The 21173-nt window shown below is 31.5% G+C and overlaps 1 protein-coding gene across 2 annotated transcripts in view; it reads right to left on the bottom strand.

The window, feature by feature from the left end:
• Nucleotides 1–21173, bottom strand: part of LOC127704129 (uncharacterized) — a 60307-nt gene that overhangs the window by 12606 nt on the left and 26528 nt on the right. For both annotated transcript variants that reach the window (XM_052208022.1, XM_052208023.1), the window contains exons 6-10: nt 19326–19380; nt 18455–18537; nt 13831–13908; nt 11427–11525; nt 3622–3738 (exon numbers count right to left, since the gene is read on the bottom strand). In XM_052208022.1, coding sequence (XP_052063982.1) covers nt 3622–3738; nt 11427–11525; nt 13831–13908; nt 18455–18537; nt 19326–19380 — 432 coding nt within the window. The remainder of the gene's footprint in view (nt 1–3621; nt 3739–11426; nt 11526–13830; nt 13909–18454; nt 18538–19325; nt 19381–21173) is intronic.

The following is a 21173-nucleotide window of genomic DNA, read 5'->3' as shown; positions in this document are numbered from 1 at the left end:
ATCGGATACGCATGTCTTTCTTGTGGTGGGATTGAAAGGATATTTATTTGTGTCTTTAAGTGTTATTTCGGGACAGAGAAAAAACTAATATTTATGCATATTATTATATGTTAATGGATTATGTGTTTTTCGTTTGATAAATCTTTGATGTAGAATCGTCTGAGAAAAATGACATGGTACAACTAGAATAAATTTCCAGGTATGTAACACTCTAGTATATGTTATTAAACTAATAAGGGTGTAGTCGATTTGAAGTCGTATCTGAAACAAAATATGATTCTATATTTCAAACCATTCTATTAGATCAAATTATTATCAGAAAGATTGCCTTTTGTATGTCTTTAAATTAAGTGGAAAACTACTTTTTGATTTCGTTTAAACATTTTAAGATTAGTGCTGTCATTTGCATAAGAATATAACTGTTATATTTGCTACTGGTCATATAACAACAGTGAAGGAATTAGATTGTGTTACGCGTTTCTGTTGAAAATTGAATAAAAAATCCCGCCCAATAGTTAACACAAGCCTTATTCAAATGTTATCCATACCCTTCAAATTCTGTTCAATAGTACCATATTCAAATTATAACAACGAAAAATCAAATAATATACCGAATACGCCGTTTTGAGCATTTTAGTTTCTTGAACTATTTATTTTATTTAACCACAATACTATTGTAGAAACTATCTGAGTAATATTTAGTTTAATTTTAGTGAAAACGATATCATATATTATACGATGGAATTACGACTCGCAAATAAAAGCTGTTTATCAATAATGAGATATTTGGTGTTCATTGTATTACTACGGGGTCATCCCAATTAAAAAAAAAATCTCCATTTAATATCAGCCGTTTAGTAAGTTTTCATCTTCATTCAATATCGCGTTACGTCCTTTCGAACTATTTACATGGGTGAACACTTTTTAAGAAAGTGCCAATAGAAATAGCCAAAGGGCAAAACGTCCGGATGAATGAAGATGGACAATAGAAAATAACTCTCCATTCCTGAAAAATAATGGAGAGTTTGAACAAAAGATTTAAGTCACAGGTGTATTTTAACTATGATTAGTACGACGTTAGTAAAATATAAGTTTTATCGAAATAGATTATAGCGAATAGATTTGAGTTGAATAGAAATTACTTATTCATCTAGAAAACCCGGTTTCATCACATTTTTTGGAGGAATTTATATTGCTTTATGTTTAGTTTTCTGTGTTTTGGTAACTATTTTTTTGGGGTGTTTTTTCTATGGTCAAAGTATTCTAAGTTTTGTATCGTTTTGTTCGTCTACGGTTAATGATTACCGCTTTTCTTTCCTCACATTTTTGTTGCAAACATCTTTAGAACGTGGCGTTATGGTTTTTTTTAATAGTGTTTGCTAAATTATTTACAAACTTCCTTCACTCGGGAGTATTAGGTGCTTTTTAAATTGTAGAGACACTGCTCATGGTTGAATTCCGTGTGTTGCCTTCTTGGTGTCGTTAGAGGTACCATAAAAGTATACCCAACATCACCTATACTGCACATCATTAACCACAAAAGTGCCCACGCTAAAATGTCTCGCATGCTTAACATGCATCGATTTTATGTTTAAAGTCTAAAAGACAAAGGTTTAACTACAAGTATCACATTAACGTAACATTTTTAAAGATACACGACAATGAGGTCAAGTTCAGATAAACTCTGTCAGACAGATACCTTACAATTATTCAAGTATTACACCAAATATATATAGTTGACCTATTGGCGAATTTGCGTATGGTAATTGAAAAACAGACCAAAACACACCATCTTAACATTGACCAATGCACTATAAAAATGAAGTCAAGGTCAGATGATACCTGCCAGACAAACATGTTCATCTTAAAATTATTATATACATTGAATAAAGCTGACCGATTGCTATTTGTGTTTGAAAAACAAACCAAACCAGAAAAACTTAACATAGACCAATATCAACCATAAAAATGAGGTTAAGGTTAGATGATACCAGATAAACCGACATGTACACCATATAATCATTCCATACATCAAATATAAGTACTTGAAAAACAGACCAAAAACACAAAAAACTTATCATTGACCAACGAACCATGAAAATGAGGTCAAGGTCAGATGATTCCTACCACACTGGCTGTTCCCGTTATAGTTGACCTACTGCTTATAGTATCTGGTACAATATCCATAATACGACTCAAATTGAGGAACACAAAAGTTGTGCGTAAACAAAAAATGTCTGTGTAATTATATTTGACATGTTTCAATTTTTAACAAGTGACTGAGCTTAAAGTCATATGAAACAAGTTTTTGAAATTTTAATGTTATCGAACCAATGCATGTATTTATACTAAACTAGTCTTGCATGCACGTTTTTTGTATTTATTTCACATGTATAACGTATTATCGACAAATAATATTTCATTCAGTGGTTGTTGATCGCAAGCTAATTAACTTTCGAGTTTGTTCCTGAAGATTGCCGGATCGTGACATTGATAAACAATAAAAACAGAGCACATGGAAAGCGTGAGGGATACGTAAATTGGAAGAGGCATGACATTTATTTTTATATTTTCTATGTGTTCTCGTATGTTAATTAAACGACTCCTTAACAGTTGTTAAATGATTTGTTTATTAAATTTATTAATTAAGAATCTGTTATTTCCATTTACCCTAAAAAGCACGTGTGTTTACATTCTTTCATCACGGTTTCCCCTCGCACTTGCGCTGTGCGGTGGCCGAAGTTATAACGAGAGGTCAGTAGTAAAGGTCACTGCATACGGGAAAATATCGACAAATTAGTGTCTGAGAAGTCAATAATTCAATACCGGTAGATTTATGAAGATTTTAATAATATTATGGATTCTTTTTTTATAATAACGTTCACTTCAAGTATATAAAACATGTTCAACTTTTTTTTTAAATTTGAAATTTCTTTTAACTTGAACCATTTGTGCAGATTTGGAGAGCAGAGGACCATAGAATAAATGTACAAAAACTATGGCGCTATTAGATGTATGCAAAGAACTAATTTAACCACATATGTGAAAATTTCTTAGCTTCGAAACAAACAACTATACATATCCAAATTAACGATATCAGCAGAGGAATTGAGGTAAAGGCTACCATCACAGCCTACCTGAAATGAATTGCGCATTTGTGTCCACCTGAAAAATGGCCCTAATCACATAACTTAAACCTCGATCACTGATCTATGAAATAAGGTCGTTGTCATGTGAACCCTGTTTGACGAATATTTTGACATTGCAAGGAACACATATACCAAACATAGTTATTCTATTACTCATAGTTAATTAGAAATTCACATGACAAAAAAAACTATAATTTTGTTCAACAGTCGCTGAAACATGTCAAGGACAATGGCCATATGACAGACATAAACTTAGTAACATAATTTATCTGTATACAAGGTATGAAGCATCCATGTCTTCTTCCTTCTGAAATATAAAAGTTTTTACAAATAGTTTTCGCCGCCGCCGCCAGATGGTCATCCCTATTTCTCGCATACTGCGACTTTCGTCGCACGCGAGACAAAAACTATTTAAATATCAAGTTTTATGAAGGTCTACTTGTCAGATCGTATAGCGCCTCTATAAATATACCTTTGTATCCTTTGTTCCTTTGTTTGTCGATTTCACGATTTGGCGGAGTCTCAATACCAAAACTTGATTGCCCAATGTACTTCCACTCATCTGTTTCTTTGTAAGTGTCAGTAAAAACTATCCAAGGAATGAAAAAACAAACTTTTAAGTATCAGATTAACAGATATGTTAAGTGAAGTCGAGAGTATCTTTTCAATAATTAATGAAGTTTAATAATCTAGTGTCTTCAACGATGTGAAATATTATATTTATTTCAAATTATGGAAAATTAAATTTGATATTTTAAAAAATAACAGCATGGTGTGAATACTTTGTTTTCTGCTTGGATAGATTGCTGTAATTAAACAGTGGATCAAATATTAAATGTTCAAGTACATTTATGTATCTTATATTTTCGTTTTAGTGCAAACAATTGTTTTTTTTTTAATTATTTAAAAGATACCGTCTTTCAGGTGATTCATATTTGAGAAGTAATACTATTTCATTTCATTATGCAAACTGAGAGGTGTTATTTCATGTCAATTTTGAGGTAGAGATTATATTTAATGTTTGCGGTCATAAATATGTCGATATTTTCCATTCAAATGAACAGATGAAACGTCTTATTTGCGGATTCAATGTATATTTCACATATAACACAATAGGGCTATGCAATTTGCAATTGATTATAATTGCTAACAAGATAGACGGCGGATAGCGAAAAAAAAAAAAAAAAACAAGTTTTGACAACACCTTTCAATCATAACGCAGTTATTTTACAATGGTGGAAAATAATTTAATGATGGCGAGAATCATTTGACGATAGTGGAAGATAAATTAACGATTTCGGAGCGCCATCATAAAACAGGGTATGGAGATCCCTAGAAAGGGCTATTTCTGTCGATCATCTTCATAAATTTCTTGGAACATTTTTAGTGTAAGGAGCACACTCCTGTTGATTTAGTCTGTACAGAGTCAGCATGCATGAGCGTAACGAATAAATTGAGATATACAAAAGCCATAAGATGGGCTCTTAATTGACTAGGATTGTCAGTTTTCCTATCGAAGGTCGGTGGTTTTCTCCCGGCACTCCGGCTTCCTCCACCAATAAAAACTAGCCGCCACGAAATAGCCCAAAAGCGGTGCTTAAAAGTGGCGTTAAAACACCAAAAATCAAATCAAATCATAAGATGGGCAGAAGGTATGTGACTACTGATAAAAAAGAAGTTAACGATTGGAAAGATGAAATAATTACGTTTATAGATTCTTGTATGAAGGCGAAAACCTGTATCAATATCGAGGAAAATATCAAGATACGCAGCAGACTTTCTTCTTTATAAGTATCCTTAATCTCAAGTTCATTTGGATATATGAGATGTCATTTCTAACTGAAATGTGGATAATGTTGTGGACTTTATCGATGTATCGGAAAAAAAATATTCAAATGATCTTGTAGATGGCTTTTTTGTTTTGTTTTTAAACAGATCTTCCTTGAATCCTGCTTTATATGATTATTACAACAATTAGTACCCATTGGAATACCGACTGTCTGTTGCATTATCAATCTATTAAACTCAACAATTATGTTGTCAGTAAAAAAATCCACCATTATGATGATATCTTCTTCGGTGTATTTATTGTTGGCAGCCTAGTGTTCTTAATGGACCCAAAAACAATCATTTTTCCTACAACTCTTTTTTCTTCGAAAAAAGCTCTATTGAATGAGACGATGGAGGCTAGCTGTCAATTGAGCAAGGATACTATGAGTGTAAAGTGTAGGAAAATGAAATCTTGTTATATGACATAAAAATTGTAAAGATTGGGATTGAATATTTTGGAGTAAATCTCTAAGAACTTTTTAGAATCATCATCTGATTGGCAACGTTAGTTCAATATCCTTCATAACAATATTTCTGATGGCCGTCTTCTACAATAGAAGTACTAGCCGAAAAATTTCTAGAAAGATGTAAGTCGAACTTTTGATGACCAAGCTATATGTCGTTCCTTCCTCACACGAATTTTTTAAAGTCTGAATATCCAGTATAAAGAGGAGAAATTTGAATCGTCCATTTTGACGGAGGGATTAAAGAATTTGAGATTATTTTGGAGAAACAGTAAGAGCCAGATGTACTTTGAAATTTTCGTTTAGAAATCAGTAGCCTTTCAGAAGAGGGACGAAAGATACTAGAGGGACAGTCAAACTCATAGATCGAAAACAAACTGACAACACCATGGCCAAAAATAAAAAGACAAACAGACAAATAATAGTACAGATGACACAACATAGAAAACTAAAGACTAAGCAACACGAACCCCACCAAAATATACAAGCAAGAGTGTACCATTAGAAATATTCCTTTGTTTGCTTCAGAAACATTTTCTTAATTCTAAGAAGTATATGTCAATCTTTTGATCAGTCACTGAGGGAATTCTAATTCAGATTGGTATTTTTTTGACATTGGGTGGATATTTTCTATTTTTTATAAATTTGTTGATTTAGAAATTTTAGAACTTGTGATGTAAAATTGTTCCTTCTATAACTTAGATTAGGGAACATAAATCAAAACCTGATGTTTTGGTCGATTACAAAAAGGCTTTTAAGCAAAGCTAAAAAAACTGAACAGGTAAGTTCGAAAAGACAATCATACAAAGGAAATATATTGCAGATCCAAAATAACAAGGTACGAAGTTTAATTAGTAACAACGACCAAAAACTAGGGCTTGCTTTGATTTTTTCCGATTGTGATGTTTAGGATTTAATTTTGATGCTTCTGTTATGGTTTCGGTTTGATCAACTGTTATGTCTTATCGTTTGCAGTCCAAATAATTATAAAATTGCCTTTCCGTACCATCATTGTCATTTAAAATTGTTTGGACGAATATTGTTAAAATAATTGTATAAAGTTCGAGATTGCATGTTAGTTACGTTTAATCATCTTCTATTCCTGGCTTTCTAATACATTAAGCCAACTGTTTGTGTCATACATGTGCATACGTATGTAATCAGTATCTTCCATAGATTTAATTTTCACAAGTAAAAATGGTGAAAAATAAATCCTTTTTTGTGTATTCATGGCAACAAAATATTGCAAAAAGGGGCATGAAAATGTCACATATTCCCCCAAAATTTGGTTTAAACTAGAATTTCAATACCTATGAGTGATACCTTTTCTGAAACTGTTGACATTAATCTACCAAATGATCAAATAAAAATTGGGTGTCTTTCGCCTCATTTTTTAGTAAAATTTAATCACAAAGTTCGTGCGACAAAAAGTTAGAAAAAATACAATGCAATAATTGCCGGACCGATGTCAGGTATGCACATGAAAATACGGACTGTCATACAGAAAACAGCACATAATACATACATTACACAATCTAAATGTTCCTTTAAACCCACTTTGAAGGCTATATTAATCTTCAGCTATCCAAAAATGAATTTTATTGCACACAAGCTCTCATATTTGAAAAATCCACAGGGACCAAAATGCGAAACTACGCACCAAACTGTGGAGTGCTACCTTAAAATGAATTGTTTTCCCCTGCTTCAACTTTTAGTACATTTGTCTGGTTTTTGCTAGCTGTAAAGATTAAAATGGTACCTTATTTTTTAAAATGAGTTCAGTAATAAAGATTTTATGAAGGTTAGCAGTTGACATTGAAACGCGACAAAAAGTGATTTAAATAAAATTCTTGATCAAAGTGTAAAATCTCAAATATGTCTCATTTTTTGTTTAAATTTCTACAACTTTTACCCTTTTTTCTGTTCAAAATCATAAAATTACCTCTAAAGAGGAAAAATTGTACAATATTTAGGTATTTGAAAGCACTTATAGGTCAATTTTGATGTAAATAGCATACCAAACCTTAGTTTAGAAACTCGCAAATGGGGTATAAATTTCTAACAGTAGTGGCAACTTTAGATTTACTTCATGCCAAATTATAACATCAAATCCTGCTAAAAATGTTTATTTAACTTATTGGCATGCAAAAATATAAAGCGATATATTCTGAGGCCATCATATAAAGCGCAATCTTTGGTTACAAGGGTGAAGCTAATGGAGTACAAATTTAAGACCGAACCATATCTTAGTGTCAAAATGTTTATATTTGGTTGCTATGGACAGTAAACAATAAAATTAATATGGATTACCATTCTAGTAGATTTTGTCCCTTCAGAACTAAAATAAGAATCTAACAGTCAATAGATTTGTGGTAAAATTTATCTTAAAAAGTGCATTTCTGTACTTTCAGATCTGCCATAAGGTAGCACTCCACAGTTAGAAAATAAAATTAAAATTGAACCACAAAATGTTTAATCATCTTCTATTCCTGGCTTTTAATACATTAAGCCAACTGTTTGTGTCATACATGTGCATATGTATGTAATCAGTATCTTCCATAGATATAATTTTCAAAAGTTAAAATGGTGAAAAATTAAATCTTTTTTTGTGTATCCATTGCATCATTCTGCATTTATTTAAAACAAAATATTGCAAAAAGGGGCATAAAAATGTCACATATTCCCCCAAAATTTGGTTTCAACTACAATTTCAATACCTATGAGTTATACCTTTTCTGAAACTGTTGACATTAATCTACCAAATGATCAAATAAAAATTGGATGTCTTTAGCCTCATTTTTTGGTAAAATTTAATCACAAAGTTCGTGCGACAAAAAAATTAAAAATACAATGCAATGATTGCCGGACCGATGTCTGGTATGCATATGAAAATACGGACTGTCATACAGAAAACAGCACATAATACATACATTACACAATCTAAATGTTCTTATAAACCCACTTTGAAGGCTATATTAATCTTCAGCTATCCAAAAATGAATTGTATTGCACACAAGCTCTCATATTTGAAAAATCCACAGGGACCAAAATGCGAAACTACGCACCTAACTGTGGAGTGCTACCTTAATATGAATTTTTTCCCCTGCTTCAACTTTTAGTACATTTTTCTGGGTTTCGCTAGCTGTAACGATTAAACTGGTACCTTATTTTTTAAAATTGGTTCAGTAATACAGATTTTATGAAGGTTAGCAGTTGACATTGAAACGCGACAAAAAAATGATTTAAAAAAAATTCTTGGTCAAAGTGTCAAATCTCAAATCTGTCTCATTTTTTTGTTAAATTTCTACAACTTTTCCCCTTTTTTCTGTTTAAAATCATAAAATTACCTCTAAAGAGGAAAAATTGTACAATATTTAGGTATTTGAAATCACTTATAGGTCAATTTTGATGTAAATAGCATACCAAACCTTAGTTTAGAAACTCTCAAATAGGGTATAAATTTCTAACAGTAGTGGCAACTTTAGATTTAATTCATGCCAAATTATAACATCAAATCCTGCTAAAAATGTTTATTTAACTTATAAGCATGCAAAAATATAAAGCGATATATTCAGAGGCTATCATATAAAGCGCAATCTTTGGTTACAAGGGTGAAGCTAATGGAGTACAAATTTAAGACCGAACCATATCTTAGTGTCAAAATGTTAATATTTGGTTGCTAAGGACAGTAAACAATAAAATTAATATGTATTGCCATTCTAGCAGATTTTTTCCTTTCAAAACTAAAATAAGAATCTAACAGTCAATAGATTTGTGGTAAAATTTATCTTAAAAAGTGCATTTCTGTACTTTCAGATCTGCCATAAGGTAGCACTCCACAGTTAGAAAATAAAATTAAAATTGAACCACAAAATGTTTAATCATCTTCTATTCCTGGCTTTCTAATACATTAAGCCAATTGTTTGTGTCATACATGTGCATATGTATGTAATCAGTATCTTCCATATATTTAATTTTCAAAAGATAAAATGGTGAAATTAAATCCTTTTTTGTGTATCCATGGCAACATTTTGCATTTATTTAAAACAAAATATTGCAAAAAGGGGCATAAAAATGTCACATATTCCCCAAAATTTGGTTTAAACTACAATTTCAATACCTATGAGTGATAACTTTTCTGAAACTGTTGACATTAATCTACCAAATGATCAAATAAAAACTGGGTGTCTTTCGCCTCATTTTTGGGTAAAATTTAATCACAAAGTTCGTGCAACAAAAAGTTAGAAAAAATACAATGCAATGATTGCCGGACCGATGTCTGGTATGCATATGAAAATACGGACTGTCATACAAAAACCAGCACATAATTCATACATTACACAATCTAGATGTTCCTATAAACCCACTATGAAGGCTATATTAATCTTCAGCTATCCAAAAATGAATTTTATTGCACACTAGCTCTCATATTTGAAAAATCCACAGGGGCCAAAATGCGAAACTACACACCTAACTGTGCTACCTTATGACTTTTGGACACCGGTATACTACTGATGCCTTTTTTTAGTTTCTTCGATTTATGGTCTAATATCACGCCTTGGGTTATGTAAATTTTGTCGAATCATTTTATGGAATGCGCTAACCGTTTACGGTTTATCATTGACAGTTTCTGTCTTATCATGCATTGGTCAAATCTTTAATCGTCACTGATGAGTCTTATGTAGACGGAACATGAGTACTGAGTACCAAATAATACGCCTGATTTCTTGTTTGTTACCACCAGACATAAATTACATACATGTAAGAAGAATTTTAGAATATTTGGTTCACAAAGCTCTTCAACCTCATTCTTGATTTGCTATTAAACTTTTTTGATTCGAGCGTCACTGATGACTTTGATGTAGACTAAACACGCGCATCGAGTTCAAAATTGTAAATCTGGTATCTTTGGCGAGTTTTACAACCACTGGGTTGACGTTTCGGTCCGGATAATATCACAAGCCGATAATTCTGCACTTTTGTGTTGACAAAAGAAATTATTGTCAAGATTTGTTTTGGGTAAATTTACTGTTTCAAAACTGTTTAATTATTCGAAACACTAAAGATTTTTACCCTTAGACATAGGTCACCCAAGCAGTATCTAACAACAGTTGTGTAACTACTGGGTCCCAATGTTCTTCAACTAACGTTACAGTAACTAAATTGCACAAATTCCCCACCCCCTCACGATTTTTTTAATTTGCCATCATGCTCATCTTTCAACATAGTTAACACAAAACTGTCACAATGTCTATCAACAGATGAATATCCAGTGAAAAAACTAAAATCTACAGAAACTTTGCTTGCATCAACCAAATAAAGTAAACTTTTCAAAATGAACTGTTTAATTATATTGAAACATTTTATTACTTTTTACAAAATGCATAGTATGCATGAACTATTGCCAAATTGTTCTTAAAATCTGGCGAAATGAAACAAAACATCAGTTATTCGTTTTTTACGGATACCAAAATTAAGCATGGATGCAATGTAGGTACTCCTCATTAGAGAAAATCGTGTGTCGTTTTGAGGTCGGTTTGAACCCATTTTTCTATGATCAAGTATGGATTCAAAATGTTTGTAGAACTTTATAGTAAAAAGGGTACCATCTACGAGATACACACAGAATGGGAAATTTGTCTGTTTCATAAATAAAAGAAGATGAAAGAACTTAAAAATTTGGTGCAGTTTTGATACCCTCACGTTACAAACTAGATTTTGCCTTCCAACTGTTTTGATTTGTGCGTCACTGTTAAGTCTTATGTACACGAAACACACGTCTGAGGTAACAAATTTTATGTCTGGAATCCTTGATGAGATTTAATTGCAGTGTTTAAGGCCGTTTGCCATAGGTGGTTAGGTAACTACACAATAGAAGTATACCTACTAACATCACAGATTAAGCACACTCTTAAACAAACAACTCTGTAATTAAGCAAAAGTTGTGTAATTGTAACATTGCTAAGAAGTATTATACCTTTACCTTTGTTTCCTTTGTTGTCGATATTATGAGTCTTCTTGCTATAATATGCTTGCTCGTTGTCCTTTGTTGAGGCTGTTGCTGAGTAAACGGTTATTATCACTATGTTTGTACAACAGGATAAATGACATCAACATATATGCAAGGTAAAGTCAAAATATTTTTTAAAAATTAATATCAAACTTTAGCACAATAAAGTAAGAAAAAATGCATATTCACAATCTTTTTGTTACTTTGTTTGTTATTTATAGCCTGAACAAAATGTTTCATTATCAATTCCCTAATTGCATGCTTAGAATTCTTTCATGAAACGCAAGGAATCTAAAAATAAATATTAAGTTAATTTTACATTTAAAGTTAATCATTCTTTATTTTTTTAAAAGGACTACCTCAAATGATCTAGCAGTGTGTTTATGCAGTAAATGCATTTAAGTTTAATATTTTTTTTTGTGATGAGTTGTTTGATATCTTTTCGAACACATACCATATTAGAGCATTTTTAATGACCCCTATTTCTGTTTATTTATTTTGGTTCGAAAAAAGGGACATGTTTTCACTAGAATTTACTCAAAATGACAAATATTTCATACATATCTAGGACTATGACAATCTCAAAAGATGTTGAAACCGATAATGAAATTGTATTTAGCAAATCTTTTGTTCTATCATAAATGATGATGTTTTTTATGTGTTCTTTTAAAATAACAGACACTATTGATAAAAAATATTGCAATTTTATGATTGAATGTACAAGCTGTTACTAAAAATAGTCGTTGTTAGGGTCTAGACTACTTCCAATTGTTTAGATTCTGAAGCACAAACACAAAGGAAAGTATTTAAGTCAATACAACGATATAGCTCCTTTCGAAACAATTTAGGTAATCGAGGTCAAATGTTTTAAAGTTTGATCATGTAATAAGGCATCTAGAAATGTTCCTGTCAACAATGGGCATTAATGAGAGATTAAACTTTAAGGGGCACCTTTAACGGAAATTAATACGATATGAAAACTTAAATATAATTTAGGGTTGCAGTTTCGAATATTATTCCATATATTAATTGGACAAATATTGTCAAACTAAATACATATGAAATCAAAGATTGATTCCAAATTTCAGGATGGGGGTGGCTTGTAATGAAATATGTGGTAGCGATGGGCCACTGGAATGTCACTATTTCAAGCTCTGTGATATAATATGAAATATATCACAAGGTTGCTTATTGAATCATTAGTAACTGAACTAATCAGATGTTGATTTGATTTCACAGATGCCATAAAAGCCGCAATTGTAAATGTATCAGATATCTGTCAAATCTATTTATCTCTCCATGAAATAGAGTTATAATGATAGATTAAGGTACAGTTTGTGTCAAAAATATATGACAGGGTATGTATTTTTGCTATTAAAAAAAGGGTGGGGTACTGGATATCTCATCTGCTCACTCCTACCGTAAATGAATTGAAGTTGCCACAATTCATTGAAGCCTGATCAAGTGAAAACGATTACGAGAACATCAAACCATCATTCCTAGCTTATCTTCCTTTTGATTTATTTCTACTATGTTGTGGTTTTTGCAAACTCCTTGATTTGATGGAGTATTTTTTCAATAAAAGCTGATAGATACATGCTGAAAATCCAAATCAAACAAAACATAACAAAATAATGAAAAAATTGGACCTGTTGTGTTGAAATAAATTCAACGACTGTCGATACAATTATTTTATATGTGAAAGTGTCCGGATGGAATCTAATTATATATACCAAAAGTTAAATTTGTATCTGTCTATCGGCTTCTGATAATTGAGAAATTAAGATTTAAAGAGCCCTTCTGAACTATGAACTTGAAACTAATAAAACATAAATAAGTGTTACCACAATCTAAACTGACCAAGGAGGATGAAAACGTGAGGAAAAAGGGAAACAAATCATTAAAACCACACCATAACATAAAATAAATTTCAAATGGTAAGACTTACTCTAACTGGGCTGCATTTGAGCTTATCCGAAAATCAGGGTAATTTTGTTCTTTTAAGTGTTTTCGAAGCGATGATTCTACGAAATAACCAGATACATGCATGACGACGTCAAGAAACGTTCGGTATTTTCAGGATTTGATACACATGACAGGAGAACATGCAAGAAATTAAATTCAATGTAATTTTCCTTGTATATGTATTTGCAAGGCGAAGGTATAGGTGTTGTATTTGTTTCTTTATCAGTCTTACTTAACCGCGTCTTTTCAAGAACCAGACCGTATTGTTTATAAAAACTGGACTCGGAGCCAAAACCTAATTTAAAACAATAAAGCATCTGATATTAGTCCAAGAGACATACTTGTAAATACTTATGATAATAATATGAACAAAATTTGAAAAATTTATTAACGGTTAGATTGAAATACTTACAGGCCAATGAAAAGGCAGATACCAATAATACCACAAATACTATTAAAGATTTCAAGCCATCTAAACCATAAATATGTCCTGAAAACAGAATAAATAAATCTTTTAAATAAGTCAGTAAAAGAATATTTCTTTAATTTCGTCTTTTCGATTTTGTCATTTTCTTAAGGACTTTCCGTTTAGAATTTTCCTCGGACTTTGTTATTTAACTTTTTGAAAAGTTATTAAATAGTTCAATAAATCTTTTGAGTATAAATAATATAACAAAATTCAGAGCATCCAAAATAACATTATGTAATTGAAGGGAATACAGTTAGAGTTAATAATAAGTTCCTCATACCGCTTCATTTGTCATTGCCTTACTAGAAATATTAGTAGATATATAACGCTTTGCAAATTGGTTGAGTAATATTTGTTTTTCTTTTTTTGCATATATGTTACGATTCCTGAAAACTAAAGGAAATTGTATTAAAAATAAGATTTTCCATAGTCTGCAATGTCGAATTTTCGTCAATAAATCATATTGATCTTCAGTGTTATTGCGGTCATAAAGATGCCATTGGAGTATAAAAAGATCGTATGAAAAAAACCTTTTCTTTAAAGTAGTGAATAAAGGCAACAGTAGTATACCGCTGTTCAATAGTCATAAATCAATTAAGCGAAAACAAATTAAAAACCAAAAATGAGGGATACACATCAACTATAAGAGGAAAACAACGGAACAACAGAAACACTGAATTGCAACAAAAACAAAAGCCAACATACATAGAAACGGACTATTTGATAACAACTGCCATATTCCTGACTTGATACAGGACAATTAAAACAAGAGGCTCTCAAGAGCCTGAATCGCTCACCTGTATTTCAGAGGAGAAGATTTTTAAATGTTAGCAAACTTGATGAACAAATTGTGTAAAATTGTTTTTAAAGGGCAATAACTCCTTAAGGAGTCAATTGACAATTATGGTCATATTAACTTTTTTGTAGATCTTACTTTGCTGAATATTATTGCTGCTTACAGTTTATATATATCTTTAATAATATTCAAAATAATAACAAAAAACTGCAAAATTTTGTTAAAACTACCAATTCGGTGGCAGCAACCCTACAATGGGTTGTTCGATTCGTCTGAAAATTTCAAAGCTAGTAGATCTTGACCAATTGAACAATTTTACCCCCATGTCAGATTTGCTCTAAAAGCTTTAGTTTTTGAGATATAAGCCAAAAACTGCATTTGACCCCTATGTTCTATTTTTAGCCATGGCGGCCATGTTTGTCAATGGATCAAAACTTCGGATATAATTTATAAACTAGATACCCTAAGGAACATTTAGTTAAAGTTTGAAGGTATTTGGCCCAGTAGTTTCAGAGGAGAAGATTTTTGAAATAGTTTACGACAGACGACGACAGACGACAACAGACGATGACGACAGACGACGACGACGACGACAGACGACGACGACAGACGACAGACGACGACGGACGCCAAGTGATGGCATAAGCTCACATGGGGCCCTTCGGGCCCCGGTGAGCTAAAAATGGTGGGTTGAACCTGGTTTTATAGCTAGCCACACCTCCCGTTTATATGACAAGGTTAAAAATACCGCTAAAATGAGAACAATACGTGGCAGAAATACATAAATAGATAATATAATACAATATGAAAAACGCAGAATACCAACGGACACCTCCCATGAATTTACGACAGCACACCAGAACACCACAAACGAAAGGAGTCTTTAGCCTTCACATTTGACTGTATAAAAGTATGAAATAAACTTGTTTGTTTATACTTATACATGATTATATGATAGCAATGAATTGTTTAACCTTATCAATATCAATCTCTTTTTTGAAAAATCTATAACAATTGAAGATAGAATTAAGATGTTCAGCAAATATCTCTTTAGGAAAAACATAATGCAGAGAAAAATTAGAAAGTAAATGCTTGAAATCGAATAACCCGCAAATCGTAAGCGCAATACTTACACGTGCATATACAAAATACTATACAAATATGAAGATATGTTATGATTGTCGATGAGACTTCTCCCCACCACAGACCAAAGGACGTTAAAGCCAGCAACTATAGGTAACCGAATGGTCTTCAACCATTAGCAAAACCCACAGCGCATAGCATGCGATGAAAGGTTCATTTCAAACGAGAAAACTTACGGCCTGATTTATGTACAAAACAATAAACGAAAAATAAATATATACAGCAACAAACGACAACCATTGAATTGAAGGAAACTTGACTTGTGACAGGCACATACTAATGTTGCGGGGTTTAACAAGTTTACCCAACCCGCCCCAAACCTCAAACCGTCGTGTAACAGCACGACATATAAACAATCTTTACAAATCAGTTTTAAAAGGATTGACTCGTCTGATCTTCACAAAACACACACAATAAATAACAAACAAAAAGACTTAAAGATAATCGCTACTCTTGTTATTTACTTTTCGTCAGATATTCGAAATTCTCTGGCTTTATCAATATAGTGCCATTAAAAATTTGGCAGCTAACACCTATTTTTCCTTTTTATAGTTTTATAACATATAGTTTAAAAAGTTATTTTATTTCAATTTCATAAATCCTTGGTTTTTTTTTCATTGTTCGAAAGAAAAAAGGTGACAATGTTAAATGAATGAAAAATGTAGCAAAAAAAAAAGTTCAGTTATTTATATACTATCAATTTATAACAGTCTTGAAATAAGCTTGTTATTTTGTCACAGAACATCAAACATCCTAAAGACAAACAGTATCAACCGGAGTGTATTTGCATTTACTGGCAGCTATATCAACGCAAAGCAAAAAAGAAATCTACTACACGCTAAAAATGCATTAAAGACTAAAAATATCAATCAGTACACATCCAATGGATAAAATGTAAAAAAGTCATAAACAGTCAGAGAAAAAAAAAAACAATCTTGTGCAATGCATAAATATAAGTATTGACAGAGTATAGGACCGTTCATATTTACAGCTATATAGCAATAATATTAAGTTATGTTTTGATTTATCGATAACAAAATCAATGTTTTACCCCGTCACGCTTTTGTTTTATACATAAATCATGTCATTATTTTTCTCGTTTGAATTGTTTTGCATTTGTCATTTCGGTACTTTGTATTGTGTTTTGGGTTTTGCTCATTGTTGTTGGCCATACTATGACCTATAGTCTAACCTTCTACGTCATAGGGTCTCTTGTGGGTAGTTATCTCGTTGGTAATCATACCACATCTTTTTTTTGTACCATTAAATCAATATTCAAACATATCATTACAGCGTTTAATTGCTAAAATAAACTCAACTAAAGGATCTTTACTAAATTTTCGGGCTCTATAAACAACATCACCTCAAGAGTAAGAATGTGATATTCTGTTTGTTATAAGCTTTCTCCAAGTACAGCCAAATTTCCGAACCAAATCTTAGCATCTATGAAAGAGTTTTAGTAAATGGTATATGTAATTTTTGACGACAAAATCCCTGATTTAATAATTTATCAGTAATACCCATATAACATTCGTTGAAAATACCACAGACACGGGCAAAGTGAACAAGGTCGGAAATATAAACAGCGTTAGATGGGGCTAAATGAACATCTCCATTCCAAAATGGGAAATTAACAATTGGGAAGGAAGCATCTTCTGCTATGCAAGCATCATCCGTTACAGTTTTCCATAGTAACACACACAATTCCTTAGGTTTTCATCAACTTGCAGCTGCTACTCAGACTTTATAAAACGTCACCAGTGTCTGAGCAGAAAGTTGATGAACCAGGGTTATGTCAAAGAACGTCTTATTCTTTTTTTAAAACGTTTATCTGAAGAGTCAGAAACCTTGCTGATAAATATTCCAAATGATACATGATGGTCTTGAAGTATAGATTATATGTACAAACGTTTTTTATCATCCTGAATACGTGTTTTAGTGTTCTTTTTATTTGTCTTTATATATTTTTATTAGTTTTTTTTTTGGTAATATACTTTTTGCGTGGCTCGGTATTTATACATCATATCATTGTGTTATTGTGGTATAGTCATTTTTTTTTATTCTTGTCTTTCTTTTTTGCTTATGTGCTTTGTCTACAGAGTGTCTTTATGCCATTTTGTTTTTCGTTATTGCATAGTTGTTTGTTTTATAGTGAATGAGAATATAACACAATGATGCCTGCTATACCCCTATTTTTGACATGTTTACCTATTATGTCTGTTTGTTTTGATCACACATTGTTGTCAATATAATGGAATTTTATGCGGTTGTCACATAAGTGAGAGGTTTGGCAAGCTATAAAACCAGGTTTAATCCACCATTTTATACATAAGGAAATTCCTGTACCAAATCAGAAATATGACAATTGTTTTCCATTTATTTGATGTGTTTGAGCTTTAGATTTTGCTATTTGATAAGAGACTTTTCGTTTTGAATTTTGACATTTTGACAGCCCACAAGGTAGACATATCATAGAGTGAACATGTCACATTGAAACATCGAAGATATATAAAACATCACGATGTCGACCGTAGAACGTAAAAAGAGTTTTTCAATCGTATTTCCTCATAAAGTTGGTAGTAGAGAACGTTACAAATTTACCTCTTTCAGATATTTATTCGTACATACCTTCTTTTCCAGAGACAACATTGTTTAGATTAGTCACGACATAGGACGCATTATGCCGTGTATGTTCCTTGTCTGTCACTGTTCTGCAATGGTTATACGAGAATAAAAAAATAGATTAAATGTTTAGATACAGACCAACCATTTATGAAGCTAGAATCATAAAACGCTCCTATCTAGTTTCTTCAACAAGGTTCGTGATATACATTTGTTTAATCAATAAGTTTCTTGGTTGATCTTTTATTCCAGTGGTCTGTCCAAATTAGGTACATAAAAAGTATTGTCATTATTCACCTTAACTATTCCTCATAAGAAGCTTTTACGTGACATTTGTCTAAAAACTAATTTGAAAGTTTAATCTTCACAAAACTACTAATATGACATACATATATGAACTATTTTGCCCATTTTGTATTTCATAAAAATATTTGTACAAAAAAAATGTAAAATAAGATGTTTTTACCTAGAAACGTTTTATCCCATTCCGTAATTCAATGGGTAAATATAGTAACAGGAACAGGTTATCTTATGAAGTATGTTATAACTAATGAGTTGCGTTCTGATTTAACTGTTGGAACGCCACATAATGACAAAGAAGAAAGGTATTTAAACATTTTCTTGGTCAAAGCTTGCTTAGTTACTGTGCCTGTGTTGTAAAAATATCATGAGTAAAATTTAAAATGCACATATTTGGGGGTTTTTTTTGGCAAGAGACTCAATAATGGCGCTAGATCAAAACAGCTTGATTGCTTTATGAATGCGGAAATTGAAAAATATATGATGTGCGCTTCCGTTTTATGTATGCATAAAATAAAACTTGAGAAAAAAATCACCTAAGATTCGAAAATTTAAAAGGAACTACTATTGAACTTACACAACATGGTAAGTACTGTTTCCATGTAATACTGTTATAGTTTTACATTCATAATCTGAAAACAACAGTAAAAGATGATAATATTATCAATTGTATATTTTTGATACATGCATTAACAGTTTATACATTTTCCCGATTAAGTAGAAATTTTGTATAAAAATCCTTGTTTGCTACAAACAAAAAAACATATATCAATACCCATGTACGTTGCCTTTTAAAGTCTTTTATAGACGTGTAAGCATTAAAATAGATATCACTCTGAAGCGGCAGACACTGCAGAGCCCCGAGAATCGTTTACTAGCGCAAACCATGATGATTTATTTCAAATCTTCAAGCGTAAGGGACTGCATTTCATCCAGTGTAATGTACGATCGCTTCTTCCAAAATTGTCAGAAATTAAAAAGTGACAGCTCAGACAAAAGCAGCTGTAATCTCTATTACAGAATCATGGATGGACAATATAGTAACATATGCTGATTTACACATCGAAGGATACAACATTGTGAGACTATACGGTTCTAGAAATGATGGAGGGGTGTGCGTATCCATCAGGAAGGACATTGCGTTTTCGCCAAGACAAGATCTTCATGATGATAGACTTGAGGCCCTCTGGATAGACATCTCAATACCGAAAACCAAATCGATTACTATTGGGACCGTCTACAGACCACCAAAAGAGGCATCTTTTCTTATTAACTTTGAAGAAATACTAAATAAAATAAATGAATTGTACATTGTTGGTCATATAAATATATATGTTTATAACAGGTCATCTTTTTATATAAATCTGTATAAGAATATTTTACAAATTTCAAATTTGGAGCAATTGTTATGCGAACCAACCAGAATAGCTGAAAACAGTAAAACATTGTTAGATCATGTAATTGTGAATTCTGAAGACAGAGTCAGTCAGTCAGGTATTATTCCAATTGTTGTAAGTTTTCATTTTATGACATATTTTACTAGAAAAATTGAGAAAAAATCAAACTCAGTTAGTGGAGGAAATTTAATCAAAATAAGATATACCAAAAATTACACTAAAGAAGAATTTTGTCAAAAACTAAATGTTGTTAATTGGTCTGAATTATATTTATGTAAAGAAGTAAATGGAACTTGGGTAAAATTGAAAGATATTTTCACTTGAATTTTAAATGAAGTAGCTCTAAAAAGAGATATCAAGTTAAAAAAAAACATACAGAATCTTGGATAACTTCTGAAATTATTGAAAAAAGATATCAGCTTTTGAAAATGTATGAAAAAAACAAAAAATAAACATCTTTATAATGATTATTATAAATGCATAAATAAAACACAGTGGGAGGTAAACAAAGCTAAGTTATCATATTCTGAAAATAGAAATGAAGAAAATAAAAATAATTCTAAAAACATTTGGAAACAGTTTAAAAGTATGGGTTACAGTACTAAACAGAAGGAGAAAAGTAAAGTTGTACTCAATATAGATAATGAGAACTGCCATGACTCAAATACGGTGGCTTACTTTTTAAATAACTTTTTTACAACTATAGCTGATAATTTAGTATCAAAATTACCACCAGTTCCAAAAGTGTCTGCTATCAATACAGATATTTTAAATTTTTTTATAATATTGTTAGATGTAATTATTTGAGTTTTAAATTAAAACCTGTGACTGAAGAATATTTTTTCAAACAGTAACAACAACTCAATCCAAGAAAAAGTACTGGATTAGATGGAATACCATCAAGGTTTTTAAGCAAAATCAATTACATATATAGTTAATCTGTCGATAACTTCAGGCATAGTACCTGATGAGATGAAAACAGCTAGAGTGTGTCCTTTCTATAATGCAAAAATAACGAGGTCTCATTT

Source organism: Mytilus californianus, unplaced genomic scaffold, assembly GCF_021869535.1.
Source record: "Mytilus californianus isolate M0D057914Y unplaced genomic scaffold, xbMytCali1.0.p SCAF_58, whole genome shotgun sequence".
NCBI lineage: Eukaryota > Metazoa > Mollusca > Bivalvia > Mytilida > Mytilidae > Mytilus > Mytilus californianus.
Note: the sequence above shows the minus strand (reverse complement) of the source record. Positions and strands in the feature narration are given on the sequence as shown.